Here is a 21,622-nt window from a genome sequence, read left to right on the forward strand (position 1 = left end):
AAACAGGTCTCTCTTGCAAATGAGTCTTCGAGGCTCAATGAGACTAACCTGTATAAGTAAAGGTTGAATGAAAGGGGCGTTTCTCTTCGGAACAAATTGAAATCGCTGATTGGTCAGTTGCTGACAAGCCTACTGAACTGATGGCGTTGAGGATCTGACTCATGCAAAAAAATCTTTTGGTGTAGGGTATATAATATTTTGGTGAATCTAAAGTTTGAGAATAAGCTTCCTTACAAAACCCTAATGATAGTTTCTTTGTTTTTCAGAACTTGCTTGAGCACCCCTAAAAAAGGCTAAAATTGCCACTGACATACAGCGTACTTACAGAGCACTTACACAGTATCCTATTTCAGGGGGTGTTACAAGGTACCTGGGAGGTACATACAGTATATGTTAATTCCAGGGCACTCACAGGGATACATACAGGGTATTTATGGGATCACAAACAGGGTACAAAAACAGTTTTACTAGGCAGGTACTTTACCATATGCATGTACATACAGGGTATTTTCATGATATGTGTGGGGGTAATTACAGGGTACCTATGGGTATACGTACATGATAGTTACAGGGCACCTACAAGGTATGTTTGGGGGTACTTACAAAGTACCTTTAAGAACTGGCCTGTTTTATGAAGTTATTTGTTACACTGTGCTGTGCCCCATTATGGTATATCTAGCAACACATTGGGGTTAAATCCTACTTTTGTTGCTTTTATTTTTATTGTTGTCACTGTACCAGACCCTTGGTATAAAGAACTTTTAGGGTCATGTTATAAAATTCTTATACAGTAAAGTTATTTATTTATTTTGCATGTGCTGTTGCGACATTGTAGATGCAATTTGAGGATACTGTTTCTTCCGGCCGTCCTTGACTCAATTAGCTCTGATTACCTGGGTTCTCACATATGGCTATCAGGTGTTCAGCTGTTTGCCATTAGGTGAGAAACTGGCAGCAATAACTGGAGGAAGGGCTTCAAATATCCCAGTAACCTAGGCTTCTGAGTGGTCACACAATACTGCAAGGGCTGGGCCACTGTGCAAATTGCTTTGAAGCTAAGTATAGCACGAATCCAAGTAAAATCAGTAGGAAAAAAAGTGGCTCCCCTCTGTGACAATGGAGACGTTTCCCACTGTGCTGGATAGTAATCCCAATGAAGACCGAGGTAACAGCCTTTTAAAAGCTGTAATTGCTCAGCTGTAAATGGGAAACCCAGGAACAATAACCGAGCTGCAATTTCCCTTCAATGATGGAATTATTGTTGGTTTTTTTTTTTTCTTTTCACAAAATGCTTTCATGGTGTCACAGACAAACAGGAGGTATGAAAATCAATCTGTGTGGTTTTGGTGACTCCCAACATGCATAACCTGATGTTTGGCCTCTCGACGTGAGCAGGAAGAACTCCTTTGGTTACAAAAAAGATAAAGAGGATTTGAGGAGCTGTTCCTTGTTTTTGCATCTAAACAGTCTTTACTTTCCCTGCTTGTGGCCTTACTGGAGACAAGCGCAGATCAATTTCTGCGTCAGCTCCAGTCAGATGACAGGCTTGCATCCTTATACAGAGAACTAGTCTTTGTTTCTCAATGGTTCTAATGTGAACTTAACGTGAATCTACCAAGTGCTTGTGCTGTGAAGTGGTTTGTTGGGTTTTATTGCCATTCCTTCATGGAATGCTTGTTTCACTGAGTTAATAAGTTCCCTCTTGTCCTGTGATCCACCTCAGAGGTCGAGTTGGAGCCGAACGTCATTATGAGATGTCGTCTCCCCGAGCGTCTTTCGTGCAGATCAGGTTCGATGACATCCTCTTCTACGAGAACTGCGGTGGCGGCAGCTTCGGGAGCGTATACCGAGCCAGGTGGATCTCCCAGGACAAAGAGGTGGCAGTAAAGAAACTGCTCAAGATTGAAAACGAGGTAAGAGTCATCATTGTTGCTGGAGGTTTTCATATACTATTTTTTAATTGTCAGTGTAATCATTTTAATTACGCTCCCATTTAGCTGGATGTGGTGACTTCTTTTACCCATCACTCATGGTCATTATAGTCGCCCACTCTTAGAAATCTGCTGCAAAAGAAGCATTATTGCCAAAAGAAAGAACGTATTTGGCCCAATTACAGCAGAGACTGCTCTTGAAATCACTGAAAGCACAGCCTCATTGTCTTAAAGACAAAAAAAAAAAGATTTCTCTTTGAAATCTTTGGATGAAAATGTATTCCATTTGTTGGCCTTTGGACAATCAGAATATTATTCATTGTTTCCTTTATGAAAATGTAAAAGATCACAGATATCCATTCAACTTCACTCGGTTGCTAAAGAGGTGATTGTTCGCTGAAAATGATAATGTAATCCTTTCACTTTGAACCAATTGTTCCTTTAATTATACAGTGTGGCAACAATTACATGAACTTATTCTGTCAGGTTTCTGTTCATTCAGGAAACGGTTCAACGTAAAGGCAAAAAATATATTACTTTGTTTAGGGTATACTTTCCCAGGCAGTTCAAAGTCACATACTATAACATTTTCTTTAAAGTTAACGTGAATCTTCTTCAGGTTTTGACTCATTTCACTGAACATATTGTTTAGTATAATATCTATGGTAATAATATTCCAAGTTTTGACTCCAATAGGTTTTTGTATTGCTTGAAACTTTAAGAAACTGCATTTTTTGTGAAAATGCAGTGTGATGCTGAGTGTTGAAGGATTTTGCTAAAGAAGCAGAAATTGAATTGTTAAAGATAAAAAGAAGCTGAACACTATCTAAAAGCCAAAAAGAGCCAAATGCTTAGCTTAAAAAAAGAAGAAGCAAAATGCTAATTACAAGTTGAAAGTAACAAAACCCTGGGTAAAATGAGCAAACATTAGCTAAAAGCTAAAATGATCAAAAAGCTAGTATAAAGCCAATTGTATCAAAAGACTAGCTAAATGTGGTAGAATGGTAGCTAAAAGTAGCTCAAAGCTAAATGTAGCTAAACAAAAGCTAACAACTAAAAACAGTCAAGTTAAGATGGCGCAAGTAAGCTGAAGCAAATTACAGAGAAGAATGTTTTTCAAGGATCTAACGAGATCTTAATGTATTTCTATATGGAAAATATTTGTAATTAAATGTATTAATTTTAATACTAAAAGGTACAAAACCTAAACGTCTTAGCGCACATTCCCTAAATTAGCTGACTGTTTTGATGTATGATTGACTAAAATAGCACAAATTATGCAGAAGTAGTTAGATTGTAAAAAATATCCAGAAAAATAAAAATACCGGCAAACAAAAGTGTGGTTGCTGAATCAGCATTTATCTTAAGGATCTCTGGGACCTTCAGTAAAAATCTGTTGTCTCTGGATAACAATCCAGTTCTGTGTGGAGCAATTGTAAATATATATATTTTGAAGTAGTATTTTCTGGAAAGGACACTCCTTTTCTTCTTTCTCTTTCTTGCAATGGGGAAATGCTTCAGGCCAGATAGATTTAAAATAGACGATTTACCAAAAAAGCACCTGCAGCTGTTTACGCTGTTGTGGTTTTAATCATTTTTCTGACATAGCTTTAGTTTGTAAGTCTTTCAACAAAACTAGTGGTAACGCTACTCTTTTCAGCCTATCAGTAAGCTAACACCTAAACATCTTTGCTCTGGCAGGGATGCCATTAAAAGTAAACGGTAATCATATTACAGATGTTTTTATACTTTCTCTGTTGTAGTAATTGGGGAGGCCATGGAGCGAAATAACAACTTTCTGTCTCTGTGATGGTGTGCAGCATTTTCTCTGTATTTTCTTTTTTCTTGGAGCAAGCTGGCTGGGCAATTAAATGCCCACTGCGTGTTATGTTCTTCGTGCAGTCTAAGCAACACCAAAAACTGGATGCTGAATCAGAGTGAGCTGAGGTCACAAGATGGCTGTGACATTACAGCTTTACCGAGGTTCTGACAACCCGTAAACAACCATCGTTTCCTGATGCGTTCCTTCATGTTGATGCACACAGTCCAGTGCAAAAGCTTGAACTCACCCCTTCCAAAGAGCCAAACTTTCTTCTAATCTTTTTAACTTGTCTTGATCACAGGTTTTTAAGCTTCTTGAAGGTCTTCAAAGTTCTGCTTTGTCTGCTTTTTAAACTCGTTTTTCAGTTTTTGTACCTGACCATGAAAGCATGCTGTGCAGTTTGTGCAGAAAAAAAAATGTCAGGTGGACAAGCAGAGGACAAGACATTTTAGCACTTAAAAAATAAAACAGTATATTAACAGTAGCTTAAAGTCCTCACTTAAAAATAAAATAAATCCAACCAAAACCTGGCACAGGACCTGAGAGATGGATCATCTTTCATCTGATAGTAGCTTTTTTTTAGACTCAACATATTGTTGCCAAAATAATATTATATGTGTCAGTCTGCATTCTCTTAGATTCAAATAAAGAAATAGAAACAAATTGTCTGTGAGAACGTTTGCAACGTGCCTGAAAATACAAATTATAGTTGGTTCTTTGCTAAATTATCTGCTATATGTTGACACAATCCTGGTTCATTCCTTACGTTCAGGAGCATTTATTGTTTAAATACATCATAGATTAGATTTAAGTAACTTTAACAACAACAAAAGATTACAAGAATATCCAAAATTTTTCAATCAGGTCATCTGGACAGTTTCTTTTTTTGTGCTGAAACGTTTCACCTTCGATTCGGAAGGCTTCATCAGTCAAGGACATACACAACACAAAACTGATTCTTCCCCCAACAGCTTACTTCAAAGTGGAACAAACCAGTTATGTTGGTGCTAAGATGATGTCTTTGGTACGCCCCCTCCTCCTTGTGGACGTTCGTGTCAAACTGGTTGAAAACAACAAAGTCCATGCTCAATAATCCAGGTATACAGTCCAACATTTTTCAGTCAGGTCATCTGGACAGTTTCTTTTTTTGTGCTAAAATGTTTCACCTTCCATCCAGAAGGCTTCATCAGTCAAGGAAACACACAACACAAAACTGATTCTTCCCCTTCCTCCTTTGTTATTACAAGAATATCTTTCTCTTTGGAAGGAAATTATAAAGAAATGAGGGGTTGCTCAAGATATTTGCACAGTACTGTATGCAACTCCAAATGGTTTACATAAAATATAAGACATAAAACAACTTGACTTCTAACTAGTGGATTATTTTCTGACTTTTTGTCTCACACTCTTGTGTTTAAAACAACCTTCTTTAGGGACATTGTGTGACCATAATCATCAGATGATCTCTTTAAGATCCACATATTCACATGGTGGAAGCTACCGTACTTTCCGCCTTAAAAGTCGCATGTCTAATAAAGTGGAAAATAAATATAAATACTTCGCTTCGTCTTTTAAGTCGCACCTATTATGCGTCACCGCTGACCACCCGGAAACGTGGGCCGGTGTTGTGCCAAAAATCGATTGGCTGCCAAATGGCAGTCGCAGGAGCGTGCACAGGAGGACTTTAACAAGAACTTAACAAGATTAACACTTAAAAACAATTATTTGTTTGCTCAACATTATAGTAAAGGTGTGTCTCAAATCAACTTTTCCTTAATAAATACACTTTAATGGTCAAATCAGCTGCATTTTGCCCTATGCGGCGTGGCAAAATGAAGGTCCAGGAGTTCCGGAGCGAGACGAAGGTGGTTATATGGCAAGCCAAGTGTCTCATTAATAGCCACTTTTACCTATTAATGAGACAATTGGCTTGCCGTATTGCTCGAGCGCCCTCTAGCAGCTAAAAACGGTAGTGTTCAATATTTTCCATGTCAGAATGAATGAAATCGTCAGATCTCAGCCAAAAATTGGTTTTTAAATATGGGGAAAAAATGTAAAATAGTTGCTTCGGACTATAAGTTGCAGGACTTGTTAATTTATGCAAAAAGATGTGACTTATAGTCTGAAAAGTACGGTAAGACCAGTCTGGTGTCTGAATGAAATTCTCCGTATGACTCATTATTTTTTTTAAATCTTAAAGTAAATTGTCTTCCTATCTTTGTGTGTTAATCACTCAGGCTGAAATCCTCAGCGTCCTCAGCCACCGTAACATCATCCAGTTTTATGGTGCAATTGTTGAGGCTCCCAACTATGGAATTGTCACCGGTAAGTAGATGAATTATGATCTGATAACACCATCAAACTGTGATGAGACATATATAAAGACTACTGTGTTACAGCAACAGACAGGAAGTTATAGTTGGACCTTTTGAAAGTGGAGCAGAGGTTTCTGTGAAAGCAGTAATAAATGTCAGAGCTTCAGGATGTGTAAACACTCATATATGGGCAGCTGTGGCTGAGTGGTTAGAGCAGTCGTTCTCCAATGCAAGAGTTGGGTGTTCGAATCCACCAGCAGTCACATGCCGAAGTGTCCCTGGGCAAGACACTGAACCCCTCGTTGCCTTCGATGTGTGTCCCATCAGTGTATGAATGTGATAAAGCACTGATTAGTCTCTTTAGAATGGATTTGTTCAATTAGCTTTGTAGAGATCTAGTAGAGTGCTGTATGAATGAGTAAATGAGGACACAGATTGTAGTGTCAAGCGCTATGAGTATCTCGATAAGACAGAAAGGCGCTATATAAGTACAGTCCATTTACCATATAGCTGTTTGTGTGAAATATTTCTGCTGCATGCGTTTCAATCCAGGGAATGATTTTAATTCATTAACAGTGGGTTGAGAATCACTACCATGCAAAAAATAAATTCTTTCAGGTGGCACTGTGCAGTGGATGGTACTTTATCTATAATATTTTGAAATACACACTGACATCTTGATAGAGCCACTTCTGTGTCTGTACACTCAATTATACCTCCTCAAAAGGGAACAAAAGTAAATCATTTGGATTTATCACTCAGTAAATGCAGACACGTATTTTCCAGGGTGTCCGCGCATCCTGAAAATGTCTTAAATTCATGTATCTAAAATTACAGCCTTACCTGTAAATGCAGTGGTGGACACAGCTAACCAAAAAGTTAGCTTTGTTAACCCATATTCTGCTAACTAAAAAAAAAAATAGCTTTGCTAATGCTAAGCCACTAAACAGGTAAAAAATAGTGAAAACGAATGCTAGATCGCTGACCATTAAGCTGACTGTCACTCAGTTTGCATCACACGTCTTTGTCTCCTTCCAGTTTAAGCTGCGTCAACCAATCACGTCTTGCCAGGTGTTCACATAGTCAGCCAATAGTGTGCCTAGCAGATTCTTCAGGACACACCCACAACAGACGGGAACAATCTTGTGAATTTTGTTAGCGAACTTAAAGTTGGCAAAATCTAATTTAGCAGAAGCTAATTCTACTAATGGTTTCCAAAGTTAGTGAAAACACTAATCTGCTAAACAAAAAAAATTGTTTTACAGCACAGTGGCTCAGTCGGTAGAGCTGTTGCCTCTCGGCGAGAAGGTTGCCAGTTCAAATCCCGACCGGGGGCCTTTCTCGGTGGAGTTACTCAGTTACTCGGAGGTCTTAAAAATTTGTTGGGGCAGGAGATATTAAAGTTCTCCGTTGTTCTACTAGCTGCTGATATACAGTATATGCTTGCTAGCTAGCTATTCTGCAGGTAAATCATGTGCTGGTGCAAATGTATTGACAGTTGGCTGGATGACGTCTTTGACTATGAAGGCAAAACTGGAGGTTAAGACACAAATGAGCCTCGTGCCATAAATGTACTCAGTAGATTATTTTTTTGTTGGATGTTCCAACAAAATAGCAGCACTTGTTCATACTGCTATTGTATGGAGAGCCATTTCATTCAAAATTAAATAAATAGTGTTATTTAAAAATTATTAATACATATTCCAATAAATAAATAAATGCTCCCATGAAATAAAAACATTGAAATAGAAAATGTTTAGTTTTTTCCCAAGATTTATTGTTTATTTATTTCAAGATTTATTTTTATTTAATTCAAGATTTATTTATTTATTTAATAATGAAGTTTCATTTTGTGACATTTTCATTTTTTAAAGTTACTTTACACATTTCAGGGGCTTGTATATTTTAACCCCATTTTTCATTTAAAGTTCTTTTTACTTCATGTTCTTATATTCAAATGAGGGGGCGGGGTTTTCTATGTGGGGCGGGTCTGGTCATTGTCAATGCAGCCCATCTATGAGCCAGGCAAATTAATAACTAAATCAAAAATAAAAGAAACAATGGCCGCTCAAATCTCACTCATTGACAGTGAGACACACGCATTTCATGAGGTGCACACGGCACACTTTGTATTTCTCACGCTAAAAACACACACACGCAGGCCCTTTATTGAAGAGGAACCAATGTGCAGCACAATGTTTCCACACGGGCTGGAGCACAATAGCGGACATGGCTGCAGTTTTGCCAACTTAGCGAATTTCCCGCTTTATATAGCGAGTTTTCAGACCCCTCTAGTGACTTTTTTTTAAGTGACTAGCGACAAATAGAGACTTTTTTTCTGTTACTGGAGATTTTGGTGACGAAAGCACGTTCGGCAGCGGGCCGTAAGCCCCTCCCACTTCCCCAAGCTCTGGCAGCTGTCAGTTTCACAGCAGAGAGGAGACCCGCTCCACTCCGTGTCCACACTGCAAATGAATCACACCCTGGAATACAACACGGTTTGTAAATATAATGTAAATATATAATGCTCAATTTCATCAGCAAATCTTTGCGTTTCATCTCGGAGTTCTCCAATGTCCTCCATATTGGCCGCTTGTCATCCTGACTTTCTGAACACAGTTAGCAGAGCTCAGCGAGGGGAATACTTTGCTGTGATTGGTCAATAAAGATTGGAGTACGTCAGTTTCTGCAAACAGATGCAATCTGCTAATTCTGACCAGACCCGCCCCACGGAGAAAACCCCGCCCCCTCATTTGAATATAAGAACATGAAATAAAAAGCTTAAAGTGAAAAATGGGGTTAAAAAATAAAAGCCCCTGAAATATGTAAAGTAGCTTTACAAAATAAAGTGTCACAAAATTAAATTCCATTATTAAATATATAAATAAATAAATCTTGAAATAAATAAAAATAAATGCACGGTGGCGCATCTGGTAGAGCTGCTGCCTCTCAGCGAGCAGGTCCTTGGTTCAAACCCCAGTCCGGGGGCCTTTCTGGGTGGAGTTTGCATGTTCTCTCCGTGCATGCGTGGGTTTTCTCCGGGTGCTCCGGTTTCCTCCCACAGACCAAAAACATGCTTGTTAGGCTGATTGGTAACTCTAAATTGTCCCTAGGTGTGAGTGAGAGAGTGAATGGTTGTTTGTCTCGTTTGTCTCTATGTGGCCCTGTGATGGACTGGAGACCGTCCAGGGTGTACCCCGCCCATCGCACAGTGATTGCTGGACATGGGCATCAGCGACCCCCGTGACCCAAAATGGAATAAGCGGGTAAAGATAATGGATGGATGGATGGATGGATGGATGGATATTAAATATATAAATAAATAAATCTTGAAATAAATAAAAATAAATCTTGAAATTAAAAAATAAATCTTGGAGAAAAAACTAAACATTTCTATTTAAATGTTTTATTTCATGGGAACATTTATTTATTTAATGGAATATTTATGAATAATTTTTAAATAACACTATTTATTTAATTTAGAATGAAATGGCTTTCCATACTATTGAACCAGTGAGCGCTAAATATCACTTTATATTCAATAAACAGATAAAAACTAAACCTGAATGTGTCTCATTGAGTGACACATGCTATGCTTGGTTGTAATACAGCAGGAACCATTGCTTATATTTAAAGTTTGCTCAGTCTTATATTTTATTCAAGGTGGAATTAGAAAAGTCTTAAAAAGTCCTAAATTTGACTTACTGAAACCTGCAGATACTGTTGTCAGTCTTGTGTAATCTGGATTGACAGACTTTTCTCCCAATTTCCTTTTCACAGTTTACATTTTGGATTTTATTGACTCGTAAAGGTGATCTAATACTTACCATTTAAACTGCCTTGAGATTACCTAATTTGGTTTGGCACAGTATAAACTGAATAAAATGTAAATTTCTAACCACATTTTTGGTAACTTCACTTTATTTTGCTCACTAATGACAATAAAATACTGTTTAGCCATGTAAACTCAGTCAAATATGAGAAAGCAAAGTGAGAAGAGATTAGTTTAGTTTTTGAAAGGTTTAAAAACACGATCAGGGCTGTTGATGTCAGTTGAGAGCTCTGAAGAAATCATTACATAAAGGAATCCAGTTATACGAGTAAGGTGAAGGCGCATTAGGGACTTTTGTCAGGCGTAAACAAATCTAGGATGTTAAAGAAAGGGCCCTGTCCAAACATTATCAGAAAGTAAAAGTCTGAAAGAATAATCTGGAGATATTGGATGCACAGCAGGTGCAAAAAGCTGGAAACCTTAGTATTAGGAGGAAAGACTCACATGACTGCTCTTATATGTATTTTCTCATCTAATATGTGACTGTAGAACAAATTGAACCAAATTAAAGTATTTAAATTGCTGAGGTTTTCCAGAGGAACTTGAAAGAAGCATGCTCAGTCATGTTTGCTAAAGGTTTCTGGCACAAGTGACGTCAAAAAGGAAGGGACACGTTATCCTCTGTTGTTAAATGACGTTTAGAGAAAAAAAAAATGCTGTCATGAAGAGAACAGTTTCTCATGTGACAGAGACAAGGCCAAACTTCCCAAAGGACTTACCGGAGCAGCAGCCCAAGGCCTTGAGGTTTACAGGGCCCCAAAATAGTATTATTGTTTTTAATGATTGGATATTTTCCAACCACCTTGCTTTATTTAAATCCAATGAAGTGCAAACCCACATTACTGGAAAACATTACATGTGTTGAAGCCTTTATTGATTAACAACTGCCTAATGGATTTTGATAGTCTTTTTTTTTTTTTCTCCCTTCATGGTTTCTTACAGTTTTAAAATCAGTAAAGTACTAGTAGTTTTATTAAATGACTTTACTTTATGTACCATATTGAGTTGTAAATATTCTTATTATATTTTGAGTTTAAGTACAGAAACAGTTCAGATTCACTTGTGCAGCGATGGCAACTTAAAAACTAAACTCTGACAGAGTTTTTTAAAAATTTTTTTTTATAATTTCAGATGTTTTTTGTCTCCTGTGCTTCTGACTTTAAATAATACTCTGCTTTCTGTGAATAAAAACATTGAAAGTCATGTAATTTATACATTATATTTTCTGGCGTATAAGTCGCTCTGGAGTATAAAAGTCACATCAGTCAATAAAAGCATCATGAAGAGGACAAGAACATATATAAGTCACTTCGGCGTATAAGTCACATTTATTTTGCGTCACCACTGACCCTCGGGAAACGTGGGCCGGTGTCATGCCAAAAATCGATTGGGAGCACGCACGGGAGGACTCGCTGTTGCAGTTCTTTGAAATATAAACAAGATTAAACACTTAAAAACAATAATTTGTTTGCTCGACATTATAGCAAAGGTGTGTCTCAGTTTAACTTTTTCCTTAATAAATGCAGTTTAATGGTCAATGTTTGGCAGGGGGATGCGATACAGGAACAACATATATGCCTACCGGTAGTTGTCATAAGCCTCGAGGGCCCTCTCAGAGTCATAGTTTATTTATTTGTCATTCGCACCATATGTGGTACATGTGGTGGAACAAAATTGTGTACACAGGATCCCAGTTACATCCAACAAAAGTGTAAAATATAAAAGAAAAACAGTAATAAGATCTAAGATATGAACTAAGAAAAATGTCAACTAAAAATACGCTAAGCACTATTAGTACAAAAACAATACGCCGAACAGCAGCACGAACATGAGTCTGTGTGAGCAGATGAGCACAAATGAACACAGCAACATGAGACAGATCAGCAGCATGATGCTTTCATTCATTCAATCTTTATTTATTCAGATTAATCTCATTGAGCCTCAGGGACTCAATTACAAGAAAGACCTGGTTTCTTTAACAAAGAGTTATGACAACATTGGATAACGACAACAATAGACAATCATAAAAGAGGCATACAATTTTTTTTTCTTTTACAAATTTAAATAAAATGGCAATCAAAAGGAAAAAGTATCGACAAAAAACATCTAGATTGTAAGGCGGTGTAGAAAACTAAAAACAGGAACTTGTCTGCATTGGGTCTTGCCAGGAACTTAACAGATGTTTGAAGCCACCGATCTTTTTGCAAGATATTCCAGGAAACGGGAGCAGAGTAGGAGAAGGCCCTTTTTGCCTAGTTCAGCTCTCACTGAGGGAACACTGCAGGTAATAATGTCCTGAAAGTGCACTCTGTAGCTGCACTCATGCAGAGACATGTAGGAGGAGATGTATGAAGGCAACAGACCAAGAAGTGATTTAAAGATGAAAACGTACCAGTGGGGGAGTCTGCGTGACGTTAATGATGACCAGTTAACCAGTGAATACAGGGTGCAATGGTGCGTACAATAGTTACAGCCAGTTATGAATCTTAATGCGCCATGGTAGACAACATCCAACATCTGCAGAGTTAAAAGAGAAACAAGCAAAGGTGATGTGTTTATCCTGGTTAGGGATTCATGAATAGCCTCAGGGTAGAAGCTGTTCCTCAGTCTAGTGGTTAATGCTCTTCAACCTCCTGTCTGAGAGGAGCAGGGCAAAAAGTGTGTGTGCTGGGTGAGTGGGGTCCTTCATGATGCAGGTGGCTCTCTTCCTGCATCTGGAGGTGTAGATGTTTGTGATGGTGGGGATGCTGACTCTTGCACCTCTAGTAGCTGCAGATCGTAATGTTTACTGTGGTACATGTCAGTATGAATGAATATTTAAAGCATCAGTCAAAAATTGCGTTATGAATATGGAAAAAAAATCCAAAAACATATATAAGTCGCTTCAGCGTATATGTCACTGGACTGGCAAATTTATTCAAAAAACTGTGACATATATGCCAGAAAATACGGTAAGTAAAAATAATGTTGATGAGGTTTCAAATGTTTCTTGAGCCCAACGGCCCACAAACCTGCCCCAGTTTACACTAATAGACTTTGACAAAACATGATGCAGCTGATCATCACATTGGATTGACAATGATTTTTAAATGAAGGCTATGTGCTGAACCTTCTTAGTTCACATTTATGATAATTTACACAAAGCAGAAAGGTGGTACAAACTGAGATACAGCTGCTTTTATTTAAGATGGACTCAAAGTTGCAGACTTATTCAAGGATTTGATTATTGACGTGGCTGAAGTGAGAGCTGGCAAAGCACAAAAAAGGGAACTGAAAGACAAAAATAACGACGAGGCAGCAAAAAACAAAACACCATGAAGCAAAATCATAAGAAGGACAAAGCTGGGAAACAAACCAGAACGACTGACTGAAGAACCAGGAATATAAGCATGCTGTGGATGATGAGAAGATTAAAAACAGCTGAGACTAATGAGCTAGGCACCAGAGACAGGTGTGAGTGAAGATGTGAGGTGGCTGCGCTAAAAGAAACCGATGCCACTGAGAACACAAGAGAACTCAAGAAACAACAAGGAAACACAGAAATTAAACATAATAACAAAACCCAAAACAGTGAACACGATGCCGGTGAAGATTCTCAGTCATCCAGGTCATGGTCAAACCAAAAGAATTTGAAAAGAAAAAGCAACTGGACTTCTATTCTGAAGCTGAAGATGTTTCGCGTCCCATCCGGTAATGATAAAGCCTCCCAGATGGGAACCAGAACGTCTTCAGCTTCAGAATAGAAGCCCAGCAGTATTTTTTTTAAAGCTGTCTCCGTGAGCCATTTTCCTTCTAAATGATTACTGTTCAATAAATAAGGATTTATAAGGAAATAGTCCATGGGACAGTATATATTTATGATTTTACTGACCCATCTGTTGACCTGCTGATGTCCTGTTAGTTGCTCAGCATGACACAGTTTATGTTTTAGATGAAGGACAACACATTTATAACTCAAGTGTGAATAGTGATCCAACAAAGTTAAGTCAGGTCCTCTGGACGGTTTCTTTTTTTTGTTGAAACGTTTCGTCTTTCATCCAAAAGACCATCAGTCCAAGGAGCCACAACAAACTCAGTCCCATAGCAGCACACTCACATAGTGGGCTGACCAGTTTGATGGTGATAAGATGGTTTCTGGAGTCCACCCTACTCCCGTCGCCTCGTATCATTTGACTGTGATATTAGTGTAAAATATTGTGATAACAAAATCTGTTGCAATATATTTATTTTTCTATAAAACAGAAGACTCCAGTCCTAACTTGTTTGTTGTCTCAACATCAAGAGCTAAACTTCTGAGCTTGTTGATTTGAACCCAAAGAACCCAGTTTGTGATGTTCAGGAACTGCTGCAGGTTTGCAGGACGAGGGTTATTAATGTCTCCTTGTCCGTACAGTTACAAAGCTCACTCTGTGTTTAGGAAGCATGCTGTGAATGAAAACTCCAGAAGTCCCACCCACATCCTGAACAAGGACTTTCACCTCGTTTCACCAAGGTTTTGATCTTTAATGTAACCATGCGTCACTTCTTCTGTCGTTAGAGCACATCCACAATCACAGGTTTTCACAGCAAGCTGAAATGACCGTTATAAATCCCAGATAACCAGGGTTTTAGTCACATCGTGACAACTTAGATAAAGTACATGCCGGTTTGTGTAAAATGAGAACTTAGCAAACAAAGTCAACAGATTTAGTTTTCCTTTAAAAAAAATGGAAGGTGGTGTAAAACAGTTAATAGTTAAGCCGTTATACAACAACATAATGAGGTGAAAAAATTAGAAACATCAGTGCAGTCGAAAGGCTTTAATAGTTAGCAATATACAAAACTGCAAACTAAAGCGTTCTTTTTGTCTTGTACAGCACACACTTCTTCCAGGAAGAGCTTACCTTCATTACAGTATGTCCTGATTCTTCTTTGTTGAAACTTTTCATCTTTTATCCTAAAGACTTTTTCAGTCTAAGGAGCTGCAACAAACTTCATCTTATAAACAGCACCTTCTCGCAGTGGATCAACCAGTTTGTTGGTGACATCCAGAACTAGTTGTATTAAAGGAGGCCCACTGACTGATCGTTAGTGCCCTGATGGCCGCTTGCTATTCACAGAGAGCTGAGTGATACTGGCAATAACAGCATTGTAACATGGGACAGTTGAACACGGAGGCCTCCACTCCTGCTTAATGATGGACAGTATCTCTTCACAAATATGGCTTCCTTTACTACTCTCTCAAACCATTGCTCCTTTCTATCAAGGATGTGAACATCTTGAGTGTAGACTGCAGAGTCCTGGCCTGATGATGTTGCTCTTCTGTGCTGGTCCATCCTTTTGGCCAGTGGCTGTTTAGTTTCCCTGACATTGATCACAGCCCTCCTGACACTGAACAACATGTTGCTCTGTTTGTGCCGGGGGACTGGATCTTTGGGATGAATCAATCTTTGCCGTGATGTATTTTGGGGTTTAAACGCCACTGGGACGTTATGTTTAGAAAATAAATGTCAGTTTCTCTGAAACTCCTGCAACATATGGAATGACCACTGGTCTGGGTCTGGGTTCCTCCTTTTCACCTGTTGGCTGACTGGAGTCCTGTTTGGGTTTCTTCTCTGCTTTCAGGAAGGCCCATTTAGGATATCCACATTGCTCCATGGCCTGTCTTGTGTGGAACTTCTCACTGGCTCCTGAGTCCGTTCTGTGGTACAGAGTCCTGATGACTCTTAACTTGTGCTCCAGTGGATGATGGGAGTCAAACCCTGGGATGTTGCATGCGAACAACTAGTTTTGGCTGCCACCAGCAAACTGATTGATCCACTATGAGAAAGAGCAGTTTATAAGACTTATAAGTTTGTTGCATCTTCTCAGACTGAAGAAGTCTTTTGGATAAAAGATGAAACGTTTCAACAAAGAAGAATCTGTTCAGAGGACCTGACTCAGCCTTGTTAGAATTACTTTCATTACCTTCAGAATACCTTGTAGAATTATCTCACTCAATAAAATCTCATTGAGTTAAAGTGTGACATAATGAATGATGACTCGAGTAATCTTAATGAAAACATCCTGAAATAATCAAAGTTCATGCTCAATAGTCCAGGTAAATATCTCCAGAAACATAACAGGACTCCAGAAACCATCTTATTACCATCAAACTGGTTGGCCCACTATGTGAGTGTGCTGCTTGTGGGACTGAGTTTGTCCTGGCTCCTTGGACTGATGAAGTCCTTTGGATGAAGGAAGAAATGTTTCAACAACAAAAACAAAAAAGAAGAAACCATCCAGATGACCAGACTTAATTTTGTTGGATCCTGAAATAATGTTTTTTTTTGTTGTTTTTTTGTTAAAGAATAAAATTGTTTGATATTCTCAAATGTCAGAACAGAAACTTTATAAAGTGATATGTAGTCTGACTTTTATTCAAACTAATAAAGATACAATTTAGCAATTATGAAAGTACAATGGAGACAATGTGGTTCCTGAAAAACCTATTGACCCTGTTCAAGAGAAAGTCCTGTTATCCAGAAGCGATAGGATGTCTCTGTTTATAAAAGCAGAATCTAATTAAGATGAGTTACAAAAGAAGGTTTATGATCTCCCTGACTAATCCAGATTCATCATCCATGTTATAAATGTCCAGTCTGTTGACAGTTCCCTCTTTCTACAACCTCTCTGTTGACCTGCAGCAGTTTAACCATACCTGCTGTCACTTAGCAGCCTCATAAATGTCTCTTTGTTTAAAGGTAAAGGTACCTTTGCCTCATTTTTTTGCTCACATGAAATTCGAGATTGCACTAAAATGAAACTGCATTTTACAACTGAACCCCCGCAGTCAGGCCGTTCTTTTATCTACGGAATGTGGACGTGTTTCTTCAGGTGCAAAGTGCGACAGGTTTTCACTTTTAATCACTCTGGGGTAGTGGCCGCATGATGTTCAAGATGCAAGTTTTCCTTTTCTTGTTTCTAAGACAAAAGTAAAAGGCCCACATGAAATCCATGTCCATAATAATGAGCTATTGTTGTGTTTTATGATTGTTAATTAGGCTCCCATTTTGGTGCCTGTGCATGTTTACAGTTCTGCGTTGGGATATCATTGGTTATTATACACAAACAGAACCTTCCTGCTGTTATAGCTGCTGCTTGTTTATCTTTATTTAAAATAGCCTCAGTCTGCAGATGAAATGCTGCCTGTTCTACATCTCTTTGATTTACACCGGCTCCATCAAAGCTTCCTTTATACGTCTTAAACAGTTTTGTGGAGCAGTTTTTTGCCTGATTGTCAAGTTTCCCCACACCTCTAATGGCTCATTAGAAGTGAAACCTTTGAAAACAGAGCAGAAAGTTGATACTTTTCCGCTATAAAGATATGAAAAGGTGGCAAACATCTCCAGAGGGAACAAAGGTTATCAAACTGCACACAGGCAGACAACAGCTGGATTGCAGGAAAAATCTGGAAAACAATTTAAGTTCTCAAGCATTTTCTCCTACTGCACTCATGATATCACTCAAAAACACACGTTCTTCCTGTAATTTAACAGATTTCTTTCTTTATTTTGTTATCCCTGCATATTTTTTCTTGACTTTTTTGGTGTTTTTTCTACTCACAATGCGAGAACACAAACCTCTTTGTTGTTTTTTAGAGTATGCAGGCGGTGGCTCGCTGTACGATTACCTGTTGAGTGACGAAAGTGAAAAGATGGACATCGGACAAATCATGAGCTGGGCTGCCGAAATCGCTAGAGGTACATTTAAGATTATTTTTTCCCCCCTTAAATAAGACCCTAAAACCAGGAAAATCTTCTGACTGACTGTGAATTGGAGGAAAACCTGGATGTGTATACAGTTGTAAATGAAAGGAATCTAACTAAATGTTTGGGAAATATTAAAACGACTCTAATCTTAAAACAGATTATATTATATTATTTGACTTTTTGCTTTCTGGCTTCTTTGGTTCACTGTTTTCACATTGACTTTAGCAGAAAATGTGTATTTTTACTTGAAAAGATGATTAAACCAAACAGAAACTTTGACATTTTTTAATTCAAAACAGTTCCACATCGTAGCTTATTGCTGATACGTTCATAACGCAATCTGCAACTTTGCAAAGTGACATTCCAGTGAAACTTCCTCTGAAAACGTCCTTCTTTTTTCTATTCCAGGAATGCATTATTTGCATTCAGAGGCCCCCGTTAAAGTCATTCACAGAGACTTAAAATCCAAAAATGGTAACTGAATTTCTCTTAATATATACTTTGTGCTAAATTGATTGGTTGCGGAACATTTCAATCTTTTTCATTGATTTTTACAACTGTTCTTTGTTTCTTTTAGTTGTTTTAGCTGCAGACAAAGTTCTCAAGGTTGGTATTTAATCTTACTAAAGTCTCTGAAGCTCAATCAGAAACACATAAAATACTCTATGTTTAACTAAATCTGTGCTGTGTTCTGGTAAAGCAGAAAAAAATCATCTTATTTATCTGCAGCACATGGACACAAGAGGGCAGTGACTAACTTTACATATACTAAAACAAACTTGTCACAGAGTGTGTACTTTGTGATTTAGTAAAAGATGTTTGAATAGACTAGCTAAAAAACGAACATTATTATATAAGACCCTTAAATAAACATGTCCTTATCCTTTTATTCCTCATCAAAATGAGCTCAGTTCATTATTGTTGAAATCATTTTAAGTTCGTGCAGAATCAGGTGCCAGTTTGCACCACTAATATAATCCACAGATTAAGGGGTTTAAATTGGTCTTTGCTTTGAAATTTGCTCTTATTTAGATTTTTTTTTTCAATCATTCATTGTGACTTGATGTATTACAGAATAGATTTTCATTTATAATAGTTTTTTTCTTTACAAATATACATTTCTGTTCAGCTAATTGCGTATTAAGTTCACACTGAAAGCAAGCCAATGGATATCACAGTAAACTAAACTAAATATACTGATTTGTTTTCAACACCTCAGATTTGTGATTTTGGAGCGTCTAAGTTCCTGTCGCACACAACACACATGTCTTTGGTGGGAACATTTCCCTGGATGGCCCCGGAGGTCATCCAGAGCCTCCCTGTGTCCGAGACGTGTGACACCTTCTCCTACGGTGTGGTGAGTGGCATCACGAAAAACACTTTGCTATAACTTGAGAGTGATACGTTGTGCGTTATTCAAGATAAACACGATCTATTTTTGTCCACAAATATGTCAAGTAATGAGCTTTAACTTAAAATCCTGCAGCACTTGTTCCTAATTTGAAAGAAATTTAAAAACAGAGGAACTCTTATTGTGAAGGCTGGGACAGCACTGTTTCCTCTGATTCTAGCTCTGGTTGATCTCGGCCTTCACAGCATGTCACTAAAATACTTTCAGTTTCTCTATTCAGACTTTTAGTTTTACTAGTTTTAACTAGTTTGTAATATGATTTATACGTAATTGATTTTGTGCTTCCTCTTAGTAGTTTTTTTAAATTCATATAAATAATGTTAAATTCTGGGAATTTGTATGAAATATCAAAAATATTTCTAAGCGTGCTTGACAAGAGCTAATAGCCTGAGCGGAAGAAATTGAAAAGCATTTTGTTTCCAAAAGAAAGATTTGATGGACAGGCTTTTTATTTCTGCCTGGAAAGTTTGACCAAATATGGTGAACACATTTTTAGGAAATCGCACTTAAGATTTTGCATGGCCATCACGTGCTTGTCCTGAAAATACATTTTTATGTTTCTAACATGATTTATTAACAGTGCTGTGCAAAGTTTTTCTATGATAACTGTCTAAAACGCTGTAAAGTGAGAGTCCTTGCACAAGTTTAAAACCTAATTGTGTTGTATCATTTAATAATACAAATTAAACAAACAGAAGAGAAATCCATCAGTATTTTGTGTCTTTTACCTTTAAAACAACATCACTTCTTCTGGCTACATTTGGACACAGTTTTTTAAAGAACTCTGAAGGTTGGATGTTCAAAAACATCTGGGAGAAATCAAAACACAGATCTGTCTTCTGCAGATGTTTCGTGCTCTGATCCTTCTCTCATTATATAATCCCAGACACCCTTGAAGGTGATGAGACCGGAGCTCTGTGCAGAACGTACCATCACTTCCAGCACGCCTGATTTTTTACATTGAAATTTTTCTTGACACTGCGAAAATGTTTGGGGTTGTTCTGGTGCAGACACAATTTGGGAACAATTTGGTGCCTCCCTGATGGTATTCACGAGGGATAGTTACCTGCTTGTATTTCTCAGCAGTGAGGACAACAACGATTAGCAGGAATGCAACCTCAAACATTCAAGGAACCTTCACCATGTTTCACTCATTATTGTATCGCTCTCCAATCTTTTGGTGAACAAGCCAACCATTTCTAGTTTTGGTTCATAAATGGACTGGTCATGTTTTCATGTTGGAGGTTTGACTTTTTTGGCTGCATCTCTTCCATGAAGACCAGTTCTTGTCAGACTTCCCAAGCCAGTAGGTGGATGTACCTGGGTCCTACAAGGTCCTGCCAGTTCTGAACTGATGGCTCCACTGGGCAATTTCTGAAGTTTTGTTGACTCCTGTCGGGAGAAGTTGATCAATTTTGTTGAGAGACCAGCTGAAACTTCAAAGTAGGAGGTATTCGAAGGTTCAGCTGGTCTCTCAACAAAATTGATGTTAAATGTTAAATTGTCCTCAGTAGTTCTTACTGGGGGACCCCAGGGAGTTCCCAGGCCAGAGAAGACACACAATCTCTTGAGTTCTGGGTCTTCTTGGGGGCCTCCTACCAGCGGGATGTGACAGGAAATCCTGTAAAGGGAGGCGAGGCGTTCAGGAGGCACCCTAATTGGCTGTCTTAACCACCTCAATTGACTCCTTTCAATGCAGAGAAGCAGCGGCTCTAAGGCCACCCTGCGAAGGAAGCTCATTTCAGCTGCATGTGTCCGGGATATTGTTCTTTCGGTCATGATCCAAACCTCATGACCATATGTGAGGAATGGAACGTAGACAGGTGAGTAAATCAAGAGCTTTGCCTTTTGTCTCAGCTCTGTCTTCACCATGACTGATCGAAGCAACGCCCTCATTATCGAGGATGGGGCCCCAATCCTTTGATACATCTCCCACTCCATTTTACAACCATTCCTGAACAAGACGCCCAAATACTTGAACTCCTCCACCTGAGGCAAAGATGGAGGAACTTGCAGTTTCAATTAGAAATGGATTTGATCAGTCCTGAAAGCTCTTGACTATATTTAGAAGAACAGTAGTATCAGAATCAACTTTAATCTCATCACTGATCATATAAAAGACGAATCTTCATAGCATAAAATAATTTTCAGATTTATGTGTTAGGTTTTATTTATAATGGCAAAAATTGTTTTTTAGGACCAGTTCCCCATAAAATGATCAGCAGGCATCTTGTCCTGGAACATGATCATTGTAATTTTAAAACGCATGCATGTCATGAGTAGCAGATGGCAAGAAATACAGGAATGTTTTACAAATATTAGGAAAAAAAAGCTTTTGATTTTGAAAACGAGTGAGCTGCAGCTGAAAATTACCTAAATTATAAGGGGGTGGTGACACATTTTGTGTGGAAAGAAATATTTTTGATCTAATTGGTTTGTTGATTTTGGTCTCAGAGAAGATTTCCGTATCTTTGATGTTTATCTGTTCAGTGCATGAACACCTACCATATGACATAAACAAACAAAGCATAAGAAAGGCAAAAATACATGAGTTTATGTGAAGGTATTAATATTAATTAAA

General features: G+C 38.1%; 1 protein-coding gene across 1 annotated transcript in view; it reads left to right on the forward strand.

Moving 5' to 3' along the window:
• Window positions 1-1,733: 1,733 nt before the first annotated feature.
• zak (sterile alpha motif and leucine zipper containing kinase AZK) overlaps window positions 1,734-21,622 on the forward strand; it is a 34,379-nt gene continuing 14,490 nt past the window's right edge. The window contains exons 1-6 of the mRNA XM_037686465.1: window positions 1,734-1,913; window positions 5,991-6,078; window positions 17,520-17,621; window positions 18,039-18,104; window positions 18,208-18,236; window positions 18,850-18,987. Coding sequence (XP_037542393.1) covers window positions 1,755-1,913; window positions 5,991-6,078; window positions 17,520-17,621; window positions 18,039-18,104; window positions 18,208-18,236; window positions 18,850-18,987 — 582 coding nt within the window. The 5' untranslated portion in view covers window positions 1,734-1,754. The remainder of the gene's footprint in view (window positions 1,914-5,990; window positions 6,079-17,519; window positions 17,622-18,038; window positions 18,105-18,207; window positions 18,237-18,849; window positions 18,988-21,622) is intronic.

Source organism: Nematolebias whitei, chromosome 13, assembly GCF_014905685.2.
Source record: "Nematolebias whitei isolate Nwh7 chromosome 13, NemWhi1, whole genome shotgun sequence".
NCBI lineage: Eukaryota > Metazoa > Chordata > Actinopteri > Cyprinodontiformes > Rivulidae > Nematolebias > Nematolebias whitei.